The sequence below is a fragment of the Polyodon spathula genome, chromosome 2 (assembly GCF_017654505.1).
Source record: "Polyodon spathula isolate WHYD16114869_AA chromosome 2, ASM1765450v1, whole genome shotgun sequence".
Classification (NCBI taxonomy): Eukaryota; Metazoa; Chordata; class Actinopteri; order Acipenseriformes; family Polyodontidae; genus Polyodon; species Polyodon spathula.
In genome coordinates, this window is record NC_054535.1 from 49,341,370 (window position 1) to 49,362,508 (window position 21,139).

The 21,139-nt window shown below is 35.8% G+C and overlaps 1 protein-coding gene across 3 annotated transcripts in view; it reads left to right on the forward strand.

The window, feature by feature from the left end:
• LOC121297455 (trafficking protein particle complex subunit 11) overlaps window positions 1-13,311 on the forward strand; it is a 28,140-nt gene extending 14,829 nt beyond the window's left edge. The window contains exons 18-30 of one of the 3 annotated variants that reach the window (XM_041223795.1): window positions 378-508; window positions 2,706-2,861; window positions 3,015-3,202; window positions 3,550-3,698; window positions 3,787-3,908; window positions 3,996-4,115; window positions 5,605-5,670; window positions 5,936-6,092; window positions 6,276-6,387; window positions 7,317-7,408; window positions 7,644-7,777; window positions 11,647-11,814; window positions 12,760-13,311. In XM_041223795.1, coding sequence (XP_041079729.1) covers window positions 378-508; window positions 2,706-2,861; window positions 3,015-3,202; window positions 3,550-3,698; window positions 3,787-3,908; window positions 3,996-4,115; window positions 5,605-5,670; window positions 5,936-6,092; window positions 6,276-6,387; window positions 7,317-7,408; window positions 7,644-7,777; window positions 11,647-11,814; window positions 12,760-12,798 — 1,634 coding nt within the window. In that variant the 3' untranslated portion in view covers window positions 12,799-13,311. Of the gene's footprint in view, window positions 1-377; window positions 509-2,705; window positions 2,862-3,014; window positions 3,203-3,549; window positions 3,699-3,786; window positions 3,909-3,995; window positions 4,116-5,604; window positions 5,671-5,935; window positions 6,093-6,275; window positions 6,388-7,316; window positions 7,409-7,643; window positions 7,778-11,646; window positions 11,815-12,753 lie in introns of all 3 variants that reach the window. The other 2 variants (XM_041223788.1, XM_041223806.1) reach the window with 2 other exon arrangements.
• The last annotated feature ends 7,828 nt before the right edge of the window (window positions 13,312-21,139 follow it).

Below are 21,139 nucleotides of genomic sequence, written 5' to 3' on the forward strand. Positions count from 1 at the left end.
AAAGTACTTTGAAAACAAAACATTTTTTCAGATGTATCTCATTTATTGTTACATTGATGTTTGATTACTTGGAACTATTACACGGTACAGAATTCTCTGGATAAACATTATTCCATGCAAATCTGAACGGAGGTGTTAATTAATTAATTAATTGATTGATTCATAGATTGATTGATTTATTTTATATATACTGCATATAGAGATTCTTGGAGTAGGTTCCCAAAGATTTGGTAGGCTCAGGATACCTTTCTCAATGAGTGTTTTTTTTTTTTTTTTTTTTTTTTTTTTTTTTTTTTTTTTTTTTACTGCCATGTGATTTCTTAACTTGAGCAGAATCAATCTTGTGTTCATTTCGTATTATTTCTGTTTAATTACAGTGCAATGCAAAGCCAAGTTCTTGTATCCAAGTTTCCACATTGACATTCCTGTTCAGCTGCATGTTTACCTAAAGACAGACTGCCCTCACCCTATCAGATTCTCTAAGCTCTGTGTGAGCTTTAATAACCAGGTAACTCAAAATAGCCAAGTTGTCACAGTTCGTCTGTCATTGTTTGTAGTGCATGAATTACAAATTCCTAGCTGTGAATGATGTTACTGCACATGCATATTGCTTGGCAATGAATAAACAAGTTTCTCGCCTAAGGAAAAGCTGTGTTTATTTAAAACAAATATTAGGGTTAAATGTTACGTTTTAAGACTGGCACATATTTGTATTTATGATCTCAGAATATTTTTCTTTGAGATTGAAAACTATGCCAAATTGATGGTAAATGTAAAATAGTAAAGTAAAACTTAAAAAAATATAAAAGGGCCTTATTTTGAACAAAGTCAACCAAGAACTAAAACTGTAAGCTAATCCATTCTAGTTCATATTTTTATAAAATCAGGAACAAGTTTTCACTTAATTCAATCCAATATTTATTATATATATATTTATATATATATATATATATATATATATATATATATATATATATATATATATATATATATATATATATATATATATATATATACACAGCTCTGGAAAAAATTGAGACCACTGCAAATTTTTCTTAAATCAGCATCTCTACATGTATGGCAGCCATTCCATTCCAGTGTCTGTTGAATTCCAACACAGGCACACCTCATTCTACTGAATGAGGTACTGATTAGGGGATCACCTGAACCAAATCTTATTTAACGAGGAAAAGTATAAAAACCACTCCTGTGGTCATCACTATCCTCTTGCAATAGGACCAGCTGGATGGCAAAACAGTGCTAGTAGTACCTCAAAAGTAATTGGAATCAAAAAATAACTATTGACCATGCCCAAAGAGTTGAAAAGGAAAGTTTTGAGTGAGGAAAAGAAGGGTTCAGTTCTGGCTTTACTGGCAGAGGGATACAGTGAGCGTCGGGTTGCTTCCATCCTTAAAATTTCAAAGACGGCGGTTCATAAGAACAAGGTCAAGCAGCACACATTGGGGACAACAAAGCTACAGACCGGCAGAGGGCGAAAACGACTCTCCACTGACCGGGATGACCGCCAACTCATTCGAATGTCACTCAGCAACCGTAGGATGACATCAAGTGACCTACAAAAAGAATGGTAAACGGCAGCTGGGGTGAAGCGCATGGCGAGGATGGTTCGAAACAGGCTCCTAGGGGCAGGGCTGAAGTCGTGCAAAGCTAGAAAAAAGCCATTCATCAATGAGAAGCAAAGAAGAGCCAGGCTGAGGTTTGCAAAAGACCATAAGGATTGGACCGAGAGGACTGGAGTAAGGTCATCTTCTCTGATGAGTCCAATTTTCAGCTTTGCCCAACACCTGGTCGTCTAATGGTTAGACGGAGACCTGGAGAGGCCTACAAGCCACAGTGTCTCGCACCCACTGTGAAATGTGGTGGCGGATCGGTGATGATCTGGGGGTGCTTCAGCAAGGCTGGAATCGGGCAGATTTGTTTTTGTGAAGGGCGCATGAATCAAGCCAAGTACAAGGTTGTCCTGGAAGAAAACTTGCTTCCTTCTGCTCTGACAATGTTCCCCAACTCTGAGGATTGGTTTTTCCAGCAGGACAATGCTCCATGCCACACAGCCAGGTCAATCAAGGTGTGGATGGAGGACCACCAGATCAAGACGATGTCATGGCCAGCCCAATCTCCAGACCTGAACCCCATTGAAAATGTGATCAAGAGAAAGATGGATGGTCACAAGCCATCAAACAAAGCCAAGCTGCTTGAATTTTTGCGCCAGGAGTGGCATAAAGTCACCCAACATCAATGTGAAAGACTGGTGGAGAGCATGCCAAGACGCATGGAAGCTGTTCTTGAAAATCAGGGTTATTCCACCATTATTGATTTCTGAACTCTTCCTAAGTTAAAACATTAGTATTGTGTTGTTTAAAAATGAATCTGAACTTATTTTCTTTGCATTATTCGAGGTCTGACAACACTGCATCTTTTTTGTTATTGTGACCAGTTGTCATTTTCTGCAAATAAATGCTCTAACTGACAATATTTTTATTTGGAATTTGGTAGAAATGTTGTCAGTAGTTTATAGAATAAAACAAAAATGTTCATTTTACCCAAACACATACCTATAAATAGTAAAACCAGAGAAACTGATAATTTTGCACTAGTCTCTTAATTTTTTCCAGAGCTATATATATATATATATTTATAAAATAATCTCAGCTGTAATCTACTCCGATTTTATGTTTTGCCCTCAGGAGTACAACCAGTACTGTGTGGTTGAGGAACCCTGTCAGTCAACTGATATCCTAGAGCCTTCGGCACAAGGGAACATGTGCCTGGTCCCCAGGAAAACAAGAAAATACACTTTTAAATTTGTGGCAAGGACTGAAGATGTGGGAAAGAAAATTGAGGTAAATACCATTGTAGATGACCAAAGAAAGGTAGTGGATTGTAAACATCTAAAATCTGTCAAATACATTTATAATGACCCCCAACCCCCACAAGAATGGGGGGGGGGGTGGTGGTTAGCTTCAGTAACACTGTACGCAATCTCTGACCATCAGATCACTGCAGTTGAGCTGATGCTGGGCAGTGAAAACGGAAGGTGTGTGTTTATAAACTGGCGTGGAGCAGGTGGAGATGCAGCTTCTTCCCAGGAGGCTTTGCAGGCCGCTCGCTCCTTCAAGCGCAGACCCCGGCTTGCTGAGAACGAGATGGACTGGGACACAGTCTCAATCCAGGCAAACACAATGTGAGTGCTTTGGCCCAAACCCCCCCACCCCTGAAATGTCTTCAGTAAGACAAAGTGCTTTTTATCATGTAAAGTATTGGTCCTTTGCATTTGTAATAAATACCAATACGTTGGAAGGCAGGCAACCAAGTACTTTGAACCACCTGAGCAAGGGAATAGTGCACACCTTCACATGTTTAGCAAGGGATGTACATATTATATATAAATGATTGATGATATTAGTGTGATGAGGATAAATAGTACAATTGTATGGGTTTGAATTATTTTCTGCTAATTGCAGCACTTTTAATTTTAGTATGTCATGTAATTGACCAGTTTGTGACTATTTGACCTGTTCTACCTGTTAGGGTAATTTCCAGAGTTCCAAGGATTTCTGTGCAGATTCATCATGAACCTCCGGCACTGACCAATGAAATGTATTGGATGGTGGTCAGCATCCAGTCCCAGGAGGAAACTGTTGCTAAAGATGTCAAGCTTACAGCCGGCCTTAAACCAGGTCAGTGAATTCCACTTAAACAGCAGTTTAACATTATTTTTTAATGTTTTTATTGAAACTAAAGGCAATGTAACCCTTATTTATTCAGGTCAAGATGCTAACCTGACACAGACAACCTATGTCACATTAAATGGCTCTGAAATGTGTGATGACTCCCATCCTGCTTTGCTGCCTGATATTTCTATTGGAGAGCTGCAGCCAGGACAGAAGGTAAAATAAAAAACACCTTAAAAACCTGGTCGCTAATAGTGAGAATCAGTCCGTTTAAATGTAATGTTTCTAACGTTTCAACTGCAGGTTGAAAAATCATTGTATGTCCGGTGTGGAACAACAGGAACAAGAATATTCTTGGTCCACGTTTCCTATGCATTGAACACAACTGTAGAAGATAAAGAAATTGTCTGCAAGTGTCATAAGGTATAAGAATGATTTTGTAATTTTTATTTGTCTCATTCATTTTTTGTTTTGATCTGTACTAGCATTGTATGCTGAGTAAAACTGGTTAATGGGTGATTTGTTTGTTTTTATAACCTATTTTTTTTAACCAATTTGGTTTTGTAATTGCAAAACAAAACAAAGTGAACTAAACCAACAATACCTCTAATTTCAAACTAAGATACAGTATAGAACAGTGGTCCTCAAAGTAATTTGGGCAGGGGCATAAATGGATCTTACTTGGCTGTTTGCAGGCACGCTAACTATTGCATAGGTTCTTCTCTTACACTGCCTTCTCGTGACATATACAACATATACAACATATATTTTTTTTCCTTTTATAATTTATATAAAATACGTAATGCAAATATTTGTAAATAGAATACACAGATAACCGTGAATAAAAGTGTAGATAGCTTCTCGTCAACCCTACTCTGTTTTAAAGATCGCTCATCTGCAGTACAATTACTCAGAGAAAGTGGATTCGTAATTAAATTTCCTACGGTGTTTCCCTTGTCTGGTGAAATAAAAAAAAAAAAAATAGAGATAGAAAATTAAATTCTAAATGCTGAAATGTATTATTTTTCTCAATAACAGTCGACGTAATTCAGTGCTTACCCGGCTTTGCTCACGAATGCCTTCAATTTTCATGCAGAATACCGTGAACGGTCTTTGCTTGCTTGTATTTGGACAGCTGCGTAAAACTTGGCAGATATTTTACTCTCCTATTGGTTAAACTTACAGTCGGTACATGCACCTGAAACAGACACAGTTTATGTCCCACCCAGCTAACTTATGATTGGGCTACCGCAGAGACAATGCAGATATTCAGTTGGTTGATCGTATCGCAAAAGCCATTCAGAAAAAATAAATAAATAAATAATTGTCGAGTACGTACAAGCACAGCATAAGCGAGCAGCGCTGTTAACAGACTGCTGTGGCGCTTTTGTTGGAAAACGTGTTTAAAGCTTTCTTTATTTTCCCACGCTACGACCCGCCAGAAATGTATTCATGACCCATAATTTAAGAACAGCTGCCGCAGGCACGAATTTGAGGACCACTGGTATAGAACCTTAAAAATCTAATCCTCCAAATTGTTTTGTCCCCACGTGTTGCTACAACTGTTTGAAAAGCACTTTGAAACAGACTTTAAAGTTGTAAGTGTGAAAAGTTGTAAAGATGTTAACAATGAAAAGAAGAATTACAATTACATATTTTTAAAACAGTTGTAGCAACACATGGGGACGTATAACGCTATATTTTTCTGAACCCCACTACTTACTCTTTAAGTAGTAATTGTCCTTTAGTCATAATTACCTTTTTGTGTTTTTTATTTCTAATTTTCTCCTTGGGAGGAAAATAATTTAATTGAAGTGTAAGTTAAATAATTGCTAGTAGTGGTCAGTTGTGAACTTATTTGTCTTTGAGATATTCAGTAGTAAAGGTAATCGTAATGTTTTGTGTTTTGTAGGATGAAACTGTTAACATAGAAACCGTTGTCCCATTTGATATAGCTGTGAAGTTTGTTTCCTCAAAGGTAAGTGTGTTGAATAGATAATTTGACTAAGTTGTATGGTCATTTAGAACCTTTTACAAAACCTGTTTTCCCTTTTTATCTGAATTCACTTTATGCAAGTAGTTCAGCACGCTGTTATTAGCAATGCACTAAACAAGCATTGGGACAGTATTGCAAGGGTTTATCCAGTACTTGTTGAAGGAGAGTGATGTATTAGTTAACGCAGGTAGAAACACACAGATAAAGGAAAGTTCCCATTGGTTTCTTGTCTCCTCTTCCTCTGCAGTTTGAACATCTAGATCGAGTGTATGTGGACCTCCCCTTCCTCCTAATGACTGATGTCCTGAGTGCTTCTCCCTGGCCTCTCAACTTGGTCTCCAGTGAGCTTCAACTGGCGCCGTCCATGGCAGCAGTAGATCAGCTGGACTCTCAAATGGAACAAGGTACAGTTCAACAAAAATAACATGATGAGAAGTCTTTGTTCCAGATCGCTTTCATTATTATAATTTTGTGGAGGTTATGTGTGCTATACAAGGAGGGAGTTTTGCATGAACTTTCTGTTCATTATTGATTTAAGGTGCAAGTATGTTTGTGTTAACAACAAGCCTCGTTTGTCTTGCCTCTAGTTGTTCTGCAAACAGGAGAGAGTGCCAGTGAGTGTTTCTGCCTGACTTGTCCACCAGTGGCCAGTGGTGCAAATGGAGTAGCATCAGGTCATTATGTTCTCTCCTGGAAAAGGTAGGTGCAGTAGAATAAACGTTACCTGAGGGGCTACTAAAAAAAGACATTTGTCATTGTTTGCACCATTTAAGAAAAGTAAAAAAAAAATAAAAATCATTACTGTTGTCGCATACTAGTAGTTTTTAAGAGAGAACTCTTGCTTGCTCCAAATTTATTTTTATTTTTATTTCTACTCCCCTTTCTCTTGTTGTTTATAGTGTTTGCAATCATTGTGAGTGATTCTGGGTTCTGATGCTCCAATATTAAGTTACTCAAATGTTTCTCTAGATCTGTCTGGGTTTGAGCTTGTCTGGAGAATTCTGACTGCCACATTCCATTCAAACCATATGCCAGTGTGACATTTCAGCTGAGCTCACAGATAGGAAAATAAACATATATTGGGTCAACAGAACTCATAACATCTTAAAATAATTGCATACAATATAATAAGGTGAGAGACTTATTCTTTAAATATTTTTCCAGACTATGAAGGGAAAATATGTTCTTGTTATTTTTCAACAAGGTACTTGTAGATAGACGTTATTGGTAATGGTGTTAACTTATTAATAATCACTGTTGAGTGATTTTAATTACAATAACCATGCATCTTTTCTGACTGTCTGTTAAATTAATCTATTGTTGTTGTCCAAACACATTCTTGCTCTGTAGAAAACTGAAAATGGAATGGTTGCATGCTACTAATGCCTTAAATGTTTTAGTCCAGTTTCTTTTAAAAAATTCCAAACCTGCACTAAAACCCGACCCCATTTTGTTGTGGAGAGAAACAGTTGTTCAGTTTTAAGATGTGGCAGTAATTGTCTGTATCATTATTTAAAAACAGTGCTGGACTGAGTTCTACATCAGACCAGCTACATGAAGCATTTAATAGATTGCATCTTTTAATACAGTACAACCATGTATGTTGCTTCCATGTTTTTTTTTTTCAGAAAATCTTCTAGAGAAAATGTGCCTGCTGTAAGCACTGTGATCACTCTGCCACATGTCATCGTGGAGACCATTCCACTGTGTGTTCACGCAGGTAAGTTTCCAAATCATGTAACTTATTGATAGATAAATGTAAGCTTTATTGGATGGGTATACATTACTGCCCATTGAAAATATTAGTTTTACTAAATAATTATGTTTTGTTACGAAGTTAAAAAAAAAAAAAAAAAAAAAAAAAAAAAGTTGATTTTACTGCTGACACACAAACAAAAAAGTAGCTGTATTTACATTCTTTAAGTATTAATATAAACTCCTGTTTGTAATTCAAGATCTACCATCTTTTGGCCGAGTCCGAGAGTCCTTAGCTGTCAAATACCACATCCAGAACCGGACAGGGTTAGTGCAAGACGTGGAGATGTCTGTGGAGCCTAGTGATGCCTTCATGTTCTCTGGTCTCAAGCAGGTAGAGTTCATTTTATTTTGGACTGGTATGTTCTACATGCTAAGCTAGGGCAACATTACAGCATTTGACATGCAAGCAATGAAGGGGTCTGGTTGGATTGCGTGTTATATCATGTTATGTTACACAGGCTTAGTGTGTGATTATACGAGCTGTGTATATTAGCAGTAATATCATCTGTACTACATTAGTTAGCTTGATTGTTATTATTTGATAAAACATTTTAAGGCATATACTTTAGTGTTGCCACCTGTCCTGGTTTGACCCAGACAGTCCGGGAATTGCATATGTGTCTAGGTGGCAGGAATTAACAAGCCTGGAAGCCCTAATGTCCGGTTTTAAGTGAAATGCATAACACCAACCTTCCTTTAATAATTAATTTGTCGTACTGTGTAACGGGACATTTTGGCTGTATTGGCAATTTTGACTGGATCTGCAATAATACTTCCACCAATCAGTGTGGCATACAGTGTGCGATCCCGCAATCTGACAGACTGGTATGCAGCACAGGTTAAAAAAGCGCTGGAATGTGTCGGATGTCAAAGTGAATATGAGAAGCCAGTTTGCTTGAAAACATTAAAAGCAGACCGAACATTTCTATCAGTGGATTTAGAAAATCCGGAATTTATAATGCGATCAGGAACTCTGAGGCTATGTAAACTACGCCTGCTACAGTGGTCCCTGTAGGACTGTTAAGTTAACTTTTTGTACAAGGGGTTAATTAAGTATGAGCCTAAATTGGTTGTCAGTCTTGTTAGAAAGTCTGTAAATGGTGCAAATTTGCTTCAGATTGTTATTGTTGATATGTTGTAGATACTAGTATTAAGACACCCACCGTGCAGGTATCGCAAAGTCAGTAAACAATATGTCAAAGTAACTGTTAAAAGTTCTGCACCATAAAATTGAACTAATTTTGCCAGTGCTTGCTAGTCTATTAACCAGTTTGAAATTTAAAGCGTTTTCATTTCTGAGTTATTGTAAAGTTTTCACACGTGGCAATACTGTACATGATACTGTGATCATTCCACTGTGTTTTGTTAACGACCCTTAGCCAAGTTTTAAAACTCAGCGCTAGCAAATGCCTATCGTTAAACTGTACTGCAGTTAGTAATCCATTTTTAGAAGGCCTTTGTTGTTCTCCAAGTTGCTTCAGTGACATTGTAGGTGCTATAACAAGTTACTATAAACAAGATACTGTTTTAGCAGACAAATTTCATTAAGTAAACATGTATTTGAATGTTTTTAGAATTGAAAGTTGAAATACAAAATTGTGTGAAATTTGTCTTTTGAACATGCTAGGTGATAAATGGCAATTAAAAAAACGTCAAAATCTACCAAAATGGCAAATCCATGAATTTAATATCGGCCAAAATTTCCTGTTATACGTACGGATTAGTCACTTAAAAGATTTCCACTGTCATATTAGAAATGTACTGTTTAGAACTGATCTGGCCATACTTTGTCCCCAGCATTTGAATAATGCTTTACATTACATTGATCAGCATGTGGTTAAATACATAACCTTTACAGTAAAATATGTTTTACTTATGATATGTAAAACTATAAAGCAAGAACATTTTACGAGCAAGAGATGTTCGCTAATTGCAACAGCAGTTCTCGGTTGCCATGATGTTGGTCCCAAAGATTACTGGCTAGAACAGAACTGTTAATTGCTTTTGAATATAGTACTATTTGGTTGCATTAAATTACTTGTAATCATACTTTTCCACTGGATTGAAGTTTAAAAACAACCCAGGAACTCCTCGCTCAAATGCAGAAGAAAAGGCATCTGAAGCAAGAGCTATAGCACCTGCCAATGAAGAAGTTACTGAGGCCACCAAATCGAACAACTACCTAGAAGAGAACACATTATAATGTGTATGACCCTTCAGAGTGAGCCAAAATAGCCAGGCACTGATTTTTTTTTTTTTTTTTTTTTAAAAACACTAAGATTGTGATTTTGAGTCATGTAATCTAGGCCAAAAGCACAAACACTTGTTGCCTCAAAAATGAACCTTGAGGGCCATTAGCGAAATAAAGTTGGCGCAAAAAAATGTTTTACAATGTGTTTACATACAGTATGCGTGCAGTACAATATGTATTGCATATTTAGCCATAGCCATTAGTAACATTGAAAAACCTGATCCAAAATTGAGTACGTTTCTTTTTTCTAGCATTTTTCTTCACCTTTGTACCATATTAACTTTAATACTGGCAGCCATTTTAAGTAGTTAGTACAAGGGAGCATTGCTGTTTATTAAGACCATAATGTAAGGTTAATTTTCTTCTCGATAATATTCAGGCAGTCTGCTTCAGGTAAGGTTTAATAAAAAGAGTTTCATTCAGGAACAAGCAGATCCAAAAGTAGTACAGGATACGACAACAGCAGCAAGTAAACTCGCAGGATGGAATCTGAGCAACAGAGCTGCAGAGGAAGATTGTGATTCTGACATCGACAGTGCACCGCCACCTCTCACCCAGTGTTCCCTCTAAGTGGCTTTTTAGTCCATAGAAACATAAATCCCTACAACACTAGTGAGCTCACTATCTTAAAACTCTCAGAGATAGCAACTTCTTTATAACACCATTTAAAATAAAAAATAATACAAATGCAGGAAAGTTGTTATAGTAGTACGTGGGCTTTTTGATAACTGCATTGTTGTGTGCATCCTGCGCTTCTCTTTGTAGATCATACTGTGTGAGTGCGATATTATTTCTTTGGTAATTAATTGGAAGACGCTGAAAGGATGGAAAGTGTGGTTGGACAATGTTAAAACTTTAGTTTATTTAAAATCTTTAACATTTTGTAGTGCCTTGTTCTTGCTGATATTTTCAAGTTTATTTGTTGTGTTACATTTACTGACAGTAACGTTTGCTGGTGATCATTGTTTAGTTGGGCAGTTTATATTAACTATGACGTCACTTGTTTATTGAGCTGCCCGTTGACAGAAAAGTAGTGTTCAGAGAAGCTTGTAGTCTGCTCAGTACAAAAACAATATGAGAGGGAACATTGCGCTCACCTTAGCCCAGAAGTTGCAAAGAGTGCACCACCTTTGACAAAGTGTGCAGGAAAATGGGATGCAAGCTGTGCTGCCCCTTCTGAGGATGGTGGAGGACAAAGATCACAGCAACAGCACACAACTGACTCCTGTTTCAAATGATGCATTTAATATTTACAGGTACTGCAGTACTGTAATCATACTGTGATGTGTTCTGATTTCATTATTTTCTTTTCATTTAGAAATAAAAAACAGTAAAAAATACTTCTCTTGTGCATGTAAATTATGAATATAAATGTGACGAAGGTTAAATGCCTCTCGGTTAATTGGGACAGGATATTTTTACCGCTTTACCCGATTTTAAGCAGCGTCGACTGTGTATCACTTGAATAAGAAATAGGAAAATCGTGAGTTGGAAATTAATCAGTTTTTTAATGTTTTGTTTCCATTTTGATTATTGAGCTTCAATTAATGTGTTGCGCGTTTTCCATTTAGCAAATGTTAATGAATGTGTTTAACTTGATCTTTTTGACAGCTGTTAATACAATTCAGGTGTTGAGCTTTGTCGTTGATGTTTGATGCACTGACTTTCACAATTTAATTTCTGTTATACTCTCAGGTTTATGGTTACACTCATGATCCTGAGAGCTATATTGAGGCCATGATGGTGCTTAAAACTTTTAAACTGTTTTAACCAAACTGGGATGCAGTGACAGAAAAAGAAAATAATTTTGTCTGTGAAGGAGGCCATTTTATGTAGCAAATCACTATTAAGGTGCAGGCCTTCATTCTTGTTCACCAACAATGAGATATTTACTAAGCAAGTGTATAGTGCATTAAAGTCTATGGTGACACACTCTGACTGTGCTCCAGGTTCGATTGCGGATCCTGCCTGGCACAAAGCAGGAAATGTTGTACAACTTCTATCCTCTCATGGCTGGATACCAGACCCTTCCATCACTCAGCATTAACCTGCTGCGCTTTCCAGGACTCACTAGCCAGCTCTTACGCCGCTTCCTGCCCTCACGCATCTTTGTTAAGGTATGGTTCATAGAAGGAAACCCTCAGATGCGCAATATAATAGCCATCTTTGTTTTATCTGAAAAAAATTGTTTGTTTAGTGAAGAATTCATTACTGACACCTATATATTGTGTTTGTATTTTATTTTAAATTACAGTACCGGGATTCTGCTCCAGATGCCTTATCAAGGCTTGTTCAAGCTTTCAGTGATATATTTTAGCATTGTCTTATAAACAGTTATTTTACTGCTGCTGTTACTTTCTGACGCAAGCTATTCATCTCCCGGAAGTTTGAACACATCATGGATTCTGTTGTATATTATATTGTGACCTCTCTTTGTATAAGATAGGGAAACACACAGTGTTGGGTGAAGCTTTAAAGGTTGTTGCTCCCATGGTAAAACTGACAAAACACAAGATTGCAGACAGTAACTTACTTAAGCCACACAAGACTATTGGTTTTCTGTGCCAGAACTTGACTAACCTTTAAAATGTTTCTTTAACTAAAACCGGATAGCAATGTTTTGAAATGTACTCTATTACAAAACACGTTTTGATGCCATTTATGTGGAACGTGCCTTGTTTAAACAAGTTGTTCTGGAATTAACCCTCTGGCATTTGACTTTCAGAATTGGATTTATGTAATTCGTAGAAATGTAGATTACTAACCTTTCAAAACAAATGCCTGCAAGTGGTATTTAGGGCAGCAGTTAAAGCAAGTTGTTTATTTAAACAGCGTTGTGTCAAAGCTTGCCAATATTAAATTGGTTTTGTTTTGTGCTTTTTTTTTTTTGTTTTGTTGTTTCTTTCAAGTTCAATCAACTTTTACTTTAAAAAGCAATTGTACTGTAGATTGAACTTCAGAGTGGATTATTTTCATGTTTTGGCATATGTAGATATGCAAGAGCTAAACTGTGTTTCAGTATAATATGATGTATTCATTTCTTTCTTTTTGTTAAGCCACAGGGACGACAAGTTGATGATGCATCCATTGCTGCTGCTTAAAGACTGAAGAAGAAAACATTTGTTGCATATTGTCAAATGAACCATAGTTTATTCTGTATCAGTATGGTAGCTTTAGTTCATTAAATTTTCATTGATCCAGAGTGTGCTGGTTTGTGATTTTCAAGAAGTAGCATATTTTTGTAACATCTTTTGCTGCAAAAACATTGACAAGTTACTTGATCGTATTTAATACCCAGTCTTTGATCATGCATATTAAAAAATTTAGGGAGTGAATTTTACAAAGGGTTTCATGCTAATCCTGTAAAACTGTAATGGCATGTTGATGAAATATGGCATAATTTATGTACTTTGTCATTCAAATTCAATGTAATAAGGTTGGCGCATGTATTTATTTTAAATTGGAAATTTAAATGTATTGCTAGAATTTCACATGGTATCCTGTGTTTTTAAAAGTAATTGAGTTATGGAATCCACCCGCTCTTAATTTACAGCATTTTGATTGACATGCCATTTTTAAAGTGTAAAAATGCTGTAAAACTAATAAAGACGTACTATTGTTTTAAATGTTATCTTAAAGCTCTCAAAGTTTTTATTTATTTTTGTTTGTTTTTGCGTTTTACAATGATGTGTTTCTTGATATTTACTTTTGTTATAAAAATGATGCTTTTTATTCAGAAATGCACCAAACTTGGCACAATTGTAGACAGGAACATTTGTGGATTTGTAGAATTTGCAACGTTTTTTTACACATCATCCCGTACTGTTTATTTTAAAACGTAGCACAATTTACGAAAAAAAAATGTACATTTTCAAAAACACTGTTAAGCCAAAAAAAGAAAAGGGGAAATGTACGGTACTGGGCAAAAGTTTTAGCCAGGTGTGAAAAAATGCTGTAAAGTAAACTTTTTTTCAAAAATAGATTATATTTATCAATTAACAAAATGCAAAGTGAGTGAATAGAAGAAAAATCTAAATCAAATCCATATTTGGTGTGACCACCCTTTGCCTTCAAAATGGCATCAGTTCTTCTAGGTACACTTGCACAAAGTGTACCTAGAAGAACTGATGCCGTTTTTTTTTTGCATATAGTCAGGTGTATGATTAAACAATTATACCAAACAGGTGCTAATGATCATCAATTCAATATGTAGGTTGAAACACAATCATTAACTGAAACAGAAACAGCTGTGTAGGAGGAATAAAACTGGGTGAGGAACAGCCAAACTAAAAAAAAAAAACAGTGGGACCCTGGTACATCCATCTACTGTCTGGAGAAGTCTGGTCAGAAGTGGCCTTCATGGAAGACTTGCGGCCAAAAAGCCATACCTCCGACGTGGAAACAAGGCCAAGCAACTCAACTATGCACCAAAACACAGGAACTGGGGTGCAGAAAAATGGCAGCAGGTGCTCTGGACTGATGAGTCAAAATTTGAAATATTTGGCTGTAGCAGAAGGCAGTTTGTTCGCCGAAGGGCTGGAGAACGGTACACGAATGAGTGTAGGCAACAGTGAAGCATGCTGGAGGTTCCTTGCAAGTTTGGGGCTGCATTTCTGCAAATGGAGTTGGGGATTTTGTCAGAATTAATGGTCTCAATGCTGAGAAGTACAGGCAGATACTTATCCATCATGCAATACCATCAGTGAGGCATCTAATTGGCCCCAAATTTATTCTGCAGCATGACAATGACCCCAAACATACAGCGAAAGTCATTAAGAACTATCTTCAGTGTAAAGAAGAACAAGGAGTCCTGGAAGTGATGGTATGGTCCCCACAGAGCCCTGATCTCAACATCATCGAGTCTGTCTGGGATTACATGAAGAGAGAGAAGCAACTGAGGCTGCCTAAATCCACAGAAGAACTGTGGTTAGTTCTCCAAGATGTTTGGGCCAACCTACCTGCCGAGTTCCTTCAAAAACTGTGCAAGTGTACCTAGAAGAATTGATGGTGTTTTGAAGGCAAAGGGTGGTCACACCAAATATTGATTTGATGTAGATTTTTCTTCTGTTCACTCACTTTGCATTTTGTTAATTGATAAATATAAACTATTAACATGCCTATTTTTGAAAGCATTCTTACTTTACAGCATTTTTTCACTCCTGCCTAAAACTTTTGCACAGTACTGTATATATAACTTATATAAACTTATATAGTAACCAAAGTAGGTTCTTTAAAAAAAAAAAAAAAAAGTGCAATTTTTAATTTCTACAAACTGCACGTACTTATTATCCTGAATAAACAGATTATCGCAGCCTTGTTTCTTTAACGCTAAGCGTGGTCATAAAAACTCTTACGTGCTGCTTTCTCTCGCAGTGTAAGTCTGGAGGAGTATTTACTTCTCTGTTTCTATGACCACTAGAAAATGTTTGCTAATTTAAATTAACCACAGTTTATGAAAGAAGCACACCAATACCACCAAATGGTGGACATTTTAAAAGAATGTAGGCAGCTTTTTCAGACAAAAAAATAGGGAGGCCAAACCATATACTGGCCCTCCAGCAGAAAAAGTGTGGGGTGGCTGGTCATGGCCACCTTGGCCCTTGTATGTCAGTTTTCATTAACATTAGTTAACAGTTTTCATTAGCCATAATCAATAACACTATGTAACACAATTTTTGTTCCTGGGTAGTAAGTGTTATTTCCTAATTGCTTATGCCTCAAAAGTATAGAAAATGGCTATTATTCCCCACAAATTTTGCTTTTGTGACCAGGACAGTGATATTTCAAAATATCACTATTTCCAATGGGAAAACAGGCAAATGTGTGTCTTTTCGTTCACATAATAAAATATGAATCCAAATTAACATATATTTATACTAAAGTAATACAAAAATGACTACAAAAGATTTAGAAGAGTAGTTTTTCGAGATTTACGATTATACTGTAAATACAAATGTTGTCAAGTTTTAAGAGATGCTGGAGTTGAAGACAGGCACATTATTGTCTCTGAAACAGTGCCTTGCAGATACTGGGAGGCTTTTTGGTCCAGATAAAAGCAGAAATAATTTTATCTAGGGAAGTAAGAAGTGATTTAATGATAAAGACAGGGATACATTAGAAGAGTTATAAAAATGTAGGCACTATATTCATTTTGATTGCACTAATTCGGCAAGCCAGTGAGAGGGGCAATGTAGACCACGTTATAAGATCTTGCTTTGTATGCTCCAGTAGAGGTGTGAAATTAAGTTTAAAAAGATCTTTAAAATCATTTAAGACTGAAATAACTAAATAAGTAAGCTTGTTTGGGGCAGGTGTAAATGGTAGGTCTTCGAAGGAGCACCGTGCTGCCACAGTTAAGAAGTGAGATTGGGCGGTAATAGCCACAGTTAAGGTGATCCTTGTCCTTTTTCAGTAAAAGAGAAGTGGAAGCCTGGTGTAAGGTAGGGGAAGGGAAAGAGGAGAAAGAGTCAGCAAACATAAAGCTTAAAAGAGGGTATAGGTCAGAATTTTTTTAAAGGATGCCTAGGCGATCTCATCCAGTGAGAAGGGCTCATTGAATTATGCTTTAGAATCTAGGTTAATAATGGAAGTATCTAGATTTTGGAAGAAATTATTGGCTAAGGAAGGGTTCGTTGTGGATTCAGAAGTATAGAGATGTGAGTGCAACTGATTACACCGTGTAACAATTTTTTTTTTTTTTTTTGTTCCTGGGTAGTAAGTGTTATTTCCTAATTGCTTATGCCTCAAAAGTATAGAAAATGGCTATTATTCCCCACAAACTTTGCTTTTGTGACCAGGACAGTGATATTTCAAAATATCACTATTTCCAATGGTAAAACGGGCAAATGTGTGTCTTTTCGTTCACATAAAGTCAGAAAAACAACATGAATCCAAATTAACATGTATTTCTACTAAAGTAATACAAAAATGACTACAAAAGATTTAGAAGAGTAGTTTTTCGAGATTTACGATTATACTGTATTTTTTTCTGACTTTGGTTAAAGAATCAGTTCCGTTCTGAAAAACCACCACAGCCATTCTCCTCTAATCAGTACTTTCTGTTTTCTACATGTTAACCACTGCCTAATCCATCAGTTTGAGAATTCATCTTTTATGCGGGACTTTGTCAAAAAGCTTTGTGGAAATCTAAATAAACCATATTATATGCTTTGCAATTATCCATTGTCGATGTTGCATCCTCAAAAAAATCAAGGTGGTTAGTTAGACACGATCTCCCTTTCCTAAAACCATGCTGACTGTCTCCCAGGATACTGTTACCATATAGGTAATTTTCCATTTTGGATCTTATTATAGTTTCCATAAGTTTACATAGAACAGTCAGGCTTATTGGTCTGTAGTTACTTGGTTTGGTTTTGTTTCCCTTTTTAAGGATCGGTATTACGTTTGCAATTTTTCAGTCTGTTGGTACAACCCCTGTGTCAAGAAACTGTTGCATGATCTTGGTTAGGGTTTGTAAATAACTTCTTTCATTTATTTGAGTACTATTGGGAGGATCTCATCCAGCCCAGGGGATTTGTTTATTTTAAGAGCTCCTAGTCCCTTTAACACTTCTGCCTCTGTTATGCTAAAGTTATTTAAAACTGGATAGGAACATGTGAAAAGTAATAATTTTGTTTTATTTGTTATTTTTTTAAATCTTAGTCTATGATTTTGCCATTTGTATCTCTAAGATAGTTAACCTCCTCTTTGAATGTTGTCTTGCTGTTATAATATTGGAAAAAACTTTTTGGAAGCATTTAGTAACAGCAAGGCTAGTGAGTTGCTCATTTATTCCCATATTTATAAAGAAATTTCCGACAGATGAATTAAATTGTGCCACCAACCACTACCCCATGCTGAACCAACCCAAGCTGAAAACTAAGCTTTCAGTGCTGTATCGACACACTGAGCTACACCACGGAAACACAGCACTGTCCCTGTTAAAATCAGCCTGTGAAAATAACCAACACGAAACTGTCTGAAACTGTTAAACTTTTCCAAATTCCAATGACAACCTACAAAATGGAGAGGAGCTTTTCGAGAATCAAAACCTTTTTGAGGAGTATGATGACGCAAGACAGACTGAATGCCTTGTCTATGCTGTCCATTGAAAATTAGTTGTTAGAGAAAATGCCAGACTTTGACAAGACAGTTATTGATACAGTTGCTGAAATGAAAAACCTTTGTGCCAGTTTCCTGTTCAAACAATAGAGTCAACTATTGGTAAGTGTTACTATGAGTATCGTACTCTGTTAGATAAGATACATTGACACCCTGCACGCTGGCATCCGCTTGCTACTTTGTGTGATGCGGTACATATGTGACATTATATTTTATAGATTGAAAATCACGTAAATCGCCTTGAATAAAGAATTCAGCCAAATGAATAACAATAATACTACTGCTACTACTACTACTACTACCAATAATAATAAATAATAATAATAATAATAATAATAATAATAATAATAATAATAGTCCATGCCCCACCAATATTTTTAGCTACCGGCCTCTACTGATTAGGCCTGTATCCCTGCCATATGTAGTATTTGAATGTAAATGTTGTGTTTTTAGAGGCAGATGTGTGTTGCATTTGTGGTGAGAAGACTTCTGTGAGTACTTTACATGAAGAAGAAAGAATAGGTATGCCTTATCAAATTATGTTAAGTTGTAAAGCTCTAGACATCTGACCATATTCACAAAGTCCCCAGAACTGTTTTAAAGTGATTTAAGTTTATTTGTAAGGGTGTGTTATTTTTCTGTTCTCTGTCAGCAGTTGTATATATGTTGAGTTGTTTATTTTGCTCAGATCATTTTTGTTCACAGATTTCTCTCTCTTGATTGGGTTAGAAAATAAATATATTTTTGTGAATTTTAAAGAAGACTGACTTTGTGTTTCATGTCATTAAAGTATCACTACCCATAAAAAGAATAATTTCTGTTCCCCTCACAACACAACCTATTTTATTTTTTAATTGAGGCTTGTTTTTTTTAATTTATTAGAAAGCCAGGGGCTTAGGTCTTCCTATGGAATTCCTTATCCCCACCCCAGTTAAGTTAGCAGCAGTCATCTAGAGCTGTCTAAACATAAATGACATGATATTTGCATGACATTTCTTTTTTACTGTAGTAAGCCAAGGGGTACATATTTCCATAGCTTAAACACTGCTATTAAATTGTATATTCCCCTGCAGCTTTACTGGTATGAAGGAGTTAACCTGTCGATATATGATAGATAATTATTATGCCAAGGACAAACGCAAGCATGTGTTTGTTCAAAGTGAAAATAAAATTAGCATTGCTACCCTTTGCTAAATAATAATCATCATTTATCTTAAACTAAAAATAAAACAGCACCATTCTGAGTTATTTACATTGGTAGCAAGTACATCCAAACCTAAACATATAGCCTACTAATTCATAGTTGAGGAAAATGATTTTCCAAATAAACTTTTGTGTTTAATTAAAGGTTGAAATTGTTTTAGTTATTTTTAAATATTATTTTAATGCACAATCAAATTATTATTATTATTATTATTATTATTATTATTATTATTATTACTATTTTTATTTATTTATTTATTTTTTATTTTTGGCTGCAGCTTAATTAGCTCGCAAACAAGGAGCAGGCAATATTTAAGCATTTGATAATATTGTATATTCTCCTCAAAAATTAAACATATTAAACACTCTAATATGGTTTTCTAAACAAACCATTACCACATTCAGCAAGAAATCTATTACCAGAAATGAAAAAATAAACACTACCTGGCATTACTGTCTGTTCAAATTTATGTATGACTTATTTTATAGTCACATTTAAACAGATTCATATTTGGTAAAATTGTGTCATTGTTTGTTTGTTTTACATGTAACTAAGGCTCATAATAATAATAATAATAATAATAATAATAATAATAATAATATAATAATAATAATAATAATAATTAGAACTGCCAGGCAGTTATACGTCTTCCAAGCTCAGTACCAGTTGGAAATTTTGGCAAGCTGTAGCATTGCAGCACAAGTGTCAGCAACAGATCAGTTTTATGAAGCAGTTTCAATTCAAAATACTGCATTAGTTCATTATCTAACGATGCTTTATAACTTTAAACACCATAGTAACCATGACCCTAGCTACACACTGTAAGGAGTTATAAGCTAATTTTACATTTAGATTTAGCCTTAAAGAGAGGTCAAAGGTATTTTTTTTTAATAGTGCATATGTGGGTTCCTATCTGTGTTCCATAATAAGTATTGACCTATCTGCACTTTGTAAGGAGTTATAATCTAGTTTTACATTTGACCCAAGATTTCGAATTGTTTTTTAAAGAATTGTGTCAGATGGCCATATTAGTTTATGCACAAGCACCAATTTTGAAAAAGTCAGTTGTATTGACACAGGGATGATGTTTGTCAACTTTGGAGTTAATCAAATAAACCATTTTTCAACTGAAGCGATTTTAAATTTAAGAAGAAAATGTAGGTCTGGCAGCCATCTTGTTTTACAAAAGAACACAGTTTGTCTCTATTTGAATTCCATTCTCCCCAGGATGATGCTTACCAAGTTAAAAGTTAGTTGGTTAAACTGTTTGCAAACAGAAGCAGTTTGATGTTTGGGTTGCTTTTTTGTGAATTTGGTGGCAGCCATTTTAACAGTAAAATTTATCGCAGCAACTTCTGCTTCACAAACTTGAAGCGGGTTTGGATGCTGATGACATATGCAAAGTTTCAGATCAATCGGTTCACCACTTCCCAAGAAGAAGATTTTGAAAGGTTTTTAAATAAATGTGTCAGATGGCCATCTTGCTTTACACACAGACACCATTTTTGAAAAAGTCAATTGTATTGACACAGGGATGATGCTTGTCAACATTGGAGTTAATCAGTTAAACCTTGTTCAACTGAAGCGGTTTTAAATTTAAGAACAAAACTTAGGTCTGGCTGCCATCTTATTTTATGAAAGAATATTATTTTGTCCCTATTTGAATTCCATTGTCCTCAGGATGATGCCTACCAAGTTCAGAGTTAGTTGGTTAAACGGTTCGCAAACAGAAGCAGTTTGATGTCTGGATGCGTTTTGACAAATTTGGTGGCAGCCATTTGATATAAAATTTATTGCAGCAACTTCTGCTTCGCAAACTTGAAGCGTGTTTGGTTGCTGATGACATATGCAAGGTTTCAGATAAATCGGTTCACCAGTTCCCAAAAAGGGGTTTTCCAAAAAATGCGTCAGACCGCCATCTTGGTTGAAGCAGGAGTGCATTTTTATTTATTTTTTTGCATCTGAACTGTAATCATCACGGGATGATACCTGCCAAGTTTTATGTTTTATGTTTTACGTGCAACCAGGAGCAGTTTAAAGTTTTGGACAGAAAAATTACAATAATGAAAAAATCTTTACAATAACAATAGGATTTCCAAGCCAGCTTGGAAGCCTAA